The sequence below is a fragment of the Diabrotica virgifera genome, chromosome 1 (genome assembly GCF_917563875.1).
Source record: "Diabrotica virgifera virgifera chromosome 1, PGI_DIABVI_V3a".
Taxonomy (NCBI): domain Eukaryota; kingdom Metazoa; phylum Arthropoda; class Insecta; order Coleoptera; family Chrysomelidae; genus Diabrotica; species Diabrotica virgifera.
Genome location: NC_065443.1, coordinates 53,361,243 through 53,369,707, shown reverse-complemented (window position 1 = coordinate 53,369,707; position 8,465 = coordinate 53,361,243). Strand labels below are relative to the sequence as shown.

The following is an 8,465-nucleotide window of genomic DNA, read 5'->3' as shown; positions in this document are numbered from 1 at the left end:
TCACTGATAGCTTGATATCCCAGTATATAAGGAGAAAGAGATTTTGAAACCCAAAAGCCAACACCATTGATACTTTTGTTAGTGTTGCCGGAAAAGCACATGAAATGTCCCAAATTAGTTATGTAGTGCCCCTCGTTACGGAAGTGAAGTTCAGAGAGCCCGGCCACAGAGATATTGGTTCGTTCTAGTTCCTTCTCCAGAATAGCTTGTTTGCCCTGTTGTAAAAGACCACAGACATTCCATGTAGCTATGTTGTATGGTTTGCGCTTATTAAGTTTTTGTTTTTCACCAGTAGCACATTTCGCATGTAAAGCCTGATGAGTCACGTCTACATGCCCGGTAACTGATTTCACACATTCCTCCCCGGACGAGAAGATGCGCCGGGTGCCATCCGGATCGCGAAGCTCATCATCCGAGGCTTCGCAGCTATTGCTCATATCATGAACTTTCGTGGGTGAAATAAAGGGGTGGTTTCCCGTTGCCTTCCCCTTTGGTTGGGAGTGCTAATAAGGAAATTTGTTTAAACAGGGTTAGTAGGAAAGGACAATGGTATCTACTGTTTGGACTTAGTAGATATACCAAGGCTCGCGTGGGCAGGGTCGCATACCTGAAGTAGGACTATCACCTATTGGGTTTATAGAAGAGTCTCTACCCGCTACCCTGAGGAAATTAGGAGTGTGTGAATGGGGAGAGGCGCAAGTTACGCAGTTTGTGTGTAGGGTGCGCGACATGTATATGCCACACACCCCCCGCGCAGAAAGGACCTCTTCCACTCAAACACGGTCAAGAGGACTCATCCGACACTCGGGGTGTAGCTGAGATAGGTTCTTGGTAAATAAATGGGTATGGAACGAGATGGAATGTTGGGTAAGGACAGCGGTCAGCTGCTCCTGCGTTCGCCTCTTACGACCAGTAGGAGATACTGTGGGTGTATTCTTTTTAGCGGCCCGCATCCCACACGGTAATTTTTTTTTTGCTTATATGGCATTATATGGGGGTGAATAAAAAGCGTTGTATTTTCTCTTAAATTTAAAAAAATCTGTGGAAAAATTGGAGGCCTGATTTTGTTTTGTACTCCTTTTGTATTATCCTAGAGGTATCACTAAGGTTTTGTTTTTTGAATTATCTGAATATTTCTTTCTTGTAAAAGCTGTAAATAAAAACACTGCTTTGAAGGTTTATTTAATTAAAAATAACAAACGCACTAAAATTAACAAAACAAAACAAAATTAACAACAAAACAAAACAATTCAATAGCCTGTATGTCCACCTCTTGCAGCAACGACTGCTCGCAATCTGTTTGGCATCGAATAAAGATGTGTTATCCTTGCCTGGGGAGTAGTCCGATATTCCTCTACCAGGGCCATAACTGTACAAAATTTTTGGAGGCCTAGGAGAAGGCGAATAGCTACATATTTTTAGTTCATCCTATAAATTCTCAATAGGATTAAGATCTGGGTTGCATGCGGGCCATTCTAATCTTATCAATCCAACCTTTTTTATGTACAAAAAATGGTACAGCTCTTACAAGAAAAGAGACATGATGGCATGGTGCAGTTGATATTCGGATAATTCAAAAAGCAAAATCTTACGAATATCTCCAGAATAATACATTATTATTATCTAACAAAATCAGCCTTTCAATTTTTCCACAGAATTTTTAAAAGTTAAAAGGAGAAAATACAATACTCACATTCAGCCCCGTATAATGCCATTTAAGCAAAAAAAAATTGTTAAATTTAGTAATCCAGCTACTACATATTAGCAAGTTAAATTGTCAAATTTAATAAAAAAATTTGGATGGCGGAATTTTGTGCCGGTGAGTGTATTATGTATAAATAAATAATAGATTAACAGTGGTTCTTAATCTTTTGTTGTGGCCATGTACCACGAAATTCTTTTTATTATTTTTGGTTGCACCTAACTAAAATACCTACAATATTTTATCCTAGTAGTACTCTAATTATATTACTATAATTTATACGCAAGATTTTTTTATTTAGCTTAATTCTTCGGCAACTAAATGTCTATTGGCATGGTACAGTTGATTTTGCACTTCTTACTTTGAAAGGTCAACTTCAAAGTCTTTACAAAGAGACGCTAATTGTATCCGAACGTCTGCGGTCCCTCCGGTGATTACCTATCCCACAAGAACAGAAACTATTGTAACTTATTTTTAATAAACGAAAAATCTCTTTCAATCCACATGCAATATAATATACGGGTGTTTGGTAACGAATGGGCCATACCTTAAACTTCGATTCCTGAGGTTAAAATAGGTCGATTTAAGCTAACTTACTTTACTACGAATGTTGATGATAACCGAAATACTTTAAAGTCAAAGTTAAACTTTTATTTTATTTATTCTTGAATATTTCCTGACAGGCATGGGAGAACAATACGAAATTTGGTAAAAGGGGGTTTTTGGGACATGAAATCAAAATTCCCCACCAAAAATTATGTACTGCCCAGATGGCGCCACATACGCCTTTCACGCGCCGATTTAATACGTAATGTTGGTTATTAACCACTCTACACAGTTTTGTATCAATACTTTTATTCTCCTATTATTTTTACTTAAAAATGTATACTACATTCATACCGCTTATCTCGGCCCTTTTCGAGAACAAATCTATCTATACTTTTGATTTTTATATTATTTCCCGTTAAAAAGTTCTAACCGGAAGTGCTTATTATGATATTACAGTCGCAGATATAGTACATGTGACATGTCAATCGAAGCCTATTGAGAAGTCGAGATTGAATGTTTACTTCCGGTTTTGAAGTCATTTAAGATTATAACCGAGAGTTTAGTAAAAATGACTTAAAACTAGTGAAATTGTGTATAAATCGGCGCAAAGTTACACGAAAAGTTCAAATATCGACTTCCGGTTCTACTTTCGATCACTTTGGGTGACCTTTCGAGCACCTAGGACTTACGAACTCCAATTAGTTACCAAGCACATAATGCGTAGTGCTAAAAACGTATTCTTTAAAACAGTAAAGGTTCGCACTTAGTAAACTATATTTCCGACATTTATACTTTTAACATACTTTATGTATAATATTCGAATAATATTTCGAATATTCGAAAAATATTCGGGCTAAAATTTCGGGAAACTTGTAAACCAACGTTTATAAAATACAAAATCATGTCATTCTATAGTCTGTACATTTACCACACTCTTCTGTTTGTCAAAGAAAATTTCAATCAATTTGAAACTAATGCTCATCGACATAATTACCATACAAGAAATTGTAATAAGCTCCGAATACCCCAGTTTAAAACATCAAGATTAGAAAATAGTTTTAAATTTATGGGAATGAAATTGTAGAATAAACTTCCCGATGAAATGCAGGAGATTGCTAGTTTTAATAGTTACAAAAATAAAATCAAAAATTTATTATTAGCCAAATACTACTATTCAGTCAAAGAATTCCTTGACGATAGCCTATAAACTATTTTAAATTATTTTATTTTTTATGTATAAATTGTTTTGTATATACAAAGTCTAAAATGTCTAAAAATGTTAGTCTAAATATGTTATTTTATAATATGTGTTAGGTGTTAGGTACCTATAAAAAATTGTGTAGCTGAACAATGTTAGCTTGTAACAGTTATATTACTGTATATGACCTGTCCTATACATTTGTAAAAATGTCTTGAAAGGATGAATACATATTTCTATTTCTATTTCTATTTCTATTTCTATAAAATTAAAGACAATTCAAAATTTATTTGTCGTTTATTAATAATTTATAAAGCTGAAAATTTAAATTGTAAGATGATAATTAAATAAGTTGACAAGTTAGATAAAAAAGTTGGCAACAGGCGTTGATTGATCTCGAAAAATCCTGCAGCGGTAAATTTAGGTCGAAGTTCCTTAGCTAAATTTAAGAGCATCAATGCATCCTCGCTTCCCTTTGACGCGTATATATAGGTGCATGTGTTAATTAGCTCTTTGGAGGTTTTTTCAACTTTGTCACACGATAGTATTATGGCTAAAGAGAATACCTAAAATTATATTAGAAGTAAGTAAAAACACTTTAAATAATAGTCCAGAAAGCCACTGCGCATCCGCTAGGGAAAATATTTTAATTCGTATTTTTTGCACAATCTTACTCAAAAAGGACTCCTTTTAACAAATTTGCATGTCGCCAGGACCAAAAGGTGGTCAAAAATTTTTTAAACGTTTTTTTTTTGTTTTTTTCCTAAAATTATTTTTTTTGTATGGAAAAAAAGTTTTTTTAGGTTTTTTGGATCATTCCAAACAGAAAAGGTCTTTAGTGACTTTTCTCTAAAAATGATAGTTTTTGACATATAAGCGAATAAAAATTGAAAAATTGCGAAATCGGCCATTTTTAGTCCTCAAAAACTATGTGAAAAACTGAAAATTTGAATGTTGTCAAGGTAGGTGGATATTCTTTAAACATCTATTGATGAAATCCCGAAGAGTTTTTTGCAATACAATATCAAAAACCCCTCTGTTTTTTAATTGCCAATCAAGCGTGCGCGACACTATTTTCCACCGACAGTATGTTGCAAATGAAAGGAATAAATTCGTTATTTCGTAAACCGGCGACTTTAAGGAAAAATCCCGAAACAGGTCGATTTTTATTTTTAAGTTATGATATTGTGGCATATATGATATACTAGTGACGTCATCCATCTGGACGTGATTACGTAATCGATGATTTTTTTAAATGAGAATAGGGGTCGTGTGCTAGCTCATTTGAAAGGTTCTTCAATTATCTATTCAGTAATATAAACATTTACATAATTATTTATACAGGGTGTCCAAAAAAATTTTATTAAATTAAATTATTTGACAAAAAAAGAAGTAGAAGGACACCCTGTATAAATAATTATGTAAATGTTTAAATTACTGAATAGAGAATTAAAGAACCTTTCAAATGAGCTACCACACGATCCCTATTCTCATTTAAAAAAAATCATCGATTACGTCATCACGCCCAGACGGATGACGTCACTAGTATACCATATATGCCAAAATATCACAACTTAAAAATAAAAATCGACCTGTTTCGGGATTTTTCCTTAAAGTCGCCGGTTTACGAAATAACGAATTTATTCCTTTCATTTGCACCATACTGTCGGTGGAAAATAGTGTCGAGCACGCTTGAATAGCAATTAAAAAAAATAGGAGTTTTGAATATTGTATTGCAAAAAACTCTTCGGGATTTCATCAATCGATGTTTAAAGAATATCTACCTACCTTGGCAACATTCAAATTTTCAGTTTTTCACATAGTTTTTGAGAGTTAAAAATGGCCGATTTCGCAATTTTTCAATTTTTAATCGCTTATATGTCAAAAACTATCATTTTTAGAGAAAAGTTACTAAAGACCTTTTCTGTTTGGAATGATCCAAAAAACCTAAAAAACTTTTTTCCATGCAAAAAAAATAATTTTAGGAAAAAAACAAAAAAAAAACGTTTAAAAAATTTTTGACCACCTTTTGGTTATGGCAACATGCAAATTTGTTAAAAGGAGTCCTTTTTCAGTAAGATTGTGCAAAAAATCTGAATTAGAATATTTTTCCTAGCGGATGCGCAGTGGCTTTCTGGACTATAATAGTTTTGCTGTAAAACGAAAACTAGAGACGTCTAATTCATTCGTATAGAGAGTGTATATGTTACTGGCCAAATTTGATTTCAGGACAAACTAATTTGGCCTAGGCCAAATTAGTTTTTCCTAAGCGTGTTAGGATAAACTAGTATGGCCTAGGCCAAACTAGTTTGTCCTATCGCGCGTAGGCCAAACTAGTTTGTCCTAGGCCAAACTAGTTTGTCCTAGGCCAATTTAGTTTGTCCTAGGCCAAACTAGTTTATCCTGATATAAATACACGCACTTCATGCCAAACTAGTTTATGCTGATATAAAGACGCATACTTCAGGCCAAACTAGTTTATCCTGAAGTGTATGTTTTTATATCAGGATAAACTAGTTTTGCCTAGTCTAAACCAATTTAATTTAGTCGAAAGTAATTGATTACAGATTGGTTGCTGATTTAAACGTAAGTTTAGAAGACTCTATTAAGAGTTGTAAGACTTTTAAGTATTTAGGGTAAATGATAAACCGAGATGGCACTTATAAATGTGAAAGATATAGAAATGAAAATAGTACGGGGAAAACAAGGCACGAAAGCATTCCATGGAGTAATATGGAAGAACACTCCAATTAAAGAAAACAAAAAAAGATTTTTCAGGACATAGTGCTGAATATTCCCCTTCAAGAGCGGAAGAATGACCAGTGACAACATTAATACGAAATAAAATACGAACAGGATCCGAACAGAATATGAGAAGGTGTCTACTTACCAGGTAGGATAGAATAAGAACAGAGGAAATATGAAAGAGAATAGAAGTAGAATGCTCAATTACAAAAAAGTTGTGGTAGTAAAAGTAGAGTCCTGAAATGGTACGGGCATGTACAAAGAATGCCGGAGCACAGCTGGCCGAAAAGATTTCTGAACTGGGACCCGCGGGGAGGAAGATGGAGAGAAAGACCTGCCGTGAGATGGAAAACTCACATAGGAAATGATATGATAGACGAAAACGGCAAACTCATTATGGGAAAAAGCCAAGAAGACGAAAGTAATTTAGCGAACTAGTACGGCTTAATATAATTAATAAATTGAATAAAATACTTTGTTCTTGGAAAAATAATCATTTTTATTAAAATTATAATTATTCGTAACAAAGTTATATTCGCGGTCGGACGGACAGACAGCCTAGGTAAAATTTCTCACCTTTAGTACCATCCTTGGATTATAAGCTTTCATTTGACACCCCATTTGTCATTCTACCTGGTATAAGACGGAGAAGTTGAGTTCACGGACAGACATACAGACGGACGGACAGACGGACGTGGACAATTCAACGTTTTCACATTTTTTCAAACTTGGTGAAAACAATATTAATTTGTACTCGATTTTATTCGTAAGTGTATCTATTCTTCTCATTTTTGGAGAAAACCTCATCCTTTTATTTATTATTTTTATATTATTTATTATACAAGAATATATTGATTTATAGCATATATCAATATCTTCATTCGATGTATCATATTATGATACAATATATGTATAATTTTTTTTGCCATCCCTGTTGGGATGTCATTTGGGAATTCCCTGCATGTAAAAGTCCTTACATGTTCGCTAAATTACTTTCAACTCGGCTAAATTGGTTTAGACTAGGCCGTACTAGTTTATCCTGAAGTGCGAGTCTTTATTATATCAGGATAAACTACACTCAAAAAAATTTAGTTCGTAATATTGATTAACAGTGATTACTGAATGGTATTTCGTTGTCACAACAATTTAATTTGTTGTTTCAACGAACTTTTTGACATTGACGAATGTATTTGGTTATTGTCACAATGATTGAACAATACTTGTGAGAATAACTAGAGTACATTAATCAATAACACTCAATTTATTCAGCCAATAACTTAGTTTCGTATATTTAATAAATACTGTTAATTCTGGCAGCAACTCACGTTCTTGATTTCGTAGATGACAAGCAATTACCTTGGTTTATCGTGACAACGTACAGATTTCATTAAAACAATGTACAAATGTTGTTAATAGAGAGTAATATATGATTATTGAATAGATGTAAATTGATTGTTGTGACAACGAATGCATTAATCAATCTACTACTGCATTCAATACCCACAATCAATGCGTTCATTGTGACAATAATCGTAGTTGTTGAGACAATAAATATTTTGCTTGACCATTTGAAAGTTAACGGCTTTTCCTTATCGTGATACCCCTAGCTTCTCTGTGTTACCGAAATGCCGAATAATAATTGCATTTCGTTTTTAAGTGGAGTCCGTAGTAGAAGGAAGTTTTTGTGTGTCTACTATCGTGAAATTTCGGTCGAATTATTTTTAAATGTATTACTTTTTTTTCGAATCCTGAGAAAACTAATTATTATTTTTGAAAATTTAAATGCAAAATAAAATATTACAGTATTATCGAGGGTCTGAAGTCCCTGAGAACCTCTATAATGATTATTTTAATAAGTCACAGGGGTGAAAAAGAGAAAATTTAGTATGATTTTTAATTTCAAATAGGCATACCATTCAACAGAAACTTTTTGTTTATTCTAAGGGACTTTCTGCCCTCGGTAATAATGTAATATTTTATTCTGCGTTTAAATATTTCAAAAATACTTATTAGTTTTCTCAGAATTCCAAAAAAAATGAATGCGTTTAAAAAGAATTCGATCGAAGTTTTGCACCTGCGTTCTCAAAAAGGATTAAAGTGTTATACATTTTTGGAATCACGATTTCAAACGATTTTAAATAAGCTGTCACATGACGTACTTTCCCATTAAAAAAATCAAAGTTACGCCGCGCCTGTCACCCGAAGAGGGATCGTGTAAAGTTCGAAACATTGATGTTGTAATATACTTTGATTATTTTAAAAATCGACCTG

The 8,465-nt window shown here is 33.5% G+C and overlaps 1 protein-coding gene across 2 annotated transcripts in view; it reads right to left on the bottom strand.

Moving 5' to 3' along the window:
• Positions 1-3,727: 3,727 nt before the first annotated feature.
• LOC114324962 (gustatory receptor 68a-like) overlaps positions 3,728-8,465 on the bottom strand; it is a 30,816-nt gene continuing 26,078 nt past the window's right edge. For both annotated transcript variants that reach the window (XM_028272892.2, XM_028272890.1), the window contains exon 2: positions 3,728-4,015. In XM_028272892.2, the coding sequence (XP_028128693.1) occupies positions 3,758-4,015 (258 nt within the window). In that variant the 3' untranslated portion in view covers positions 3,728-3,757. The remainder of the gene's footprint in view (positions 4,016-8,465) is intronic.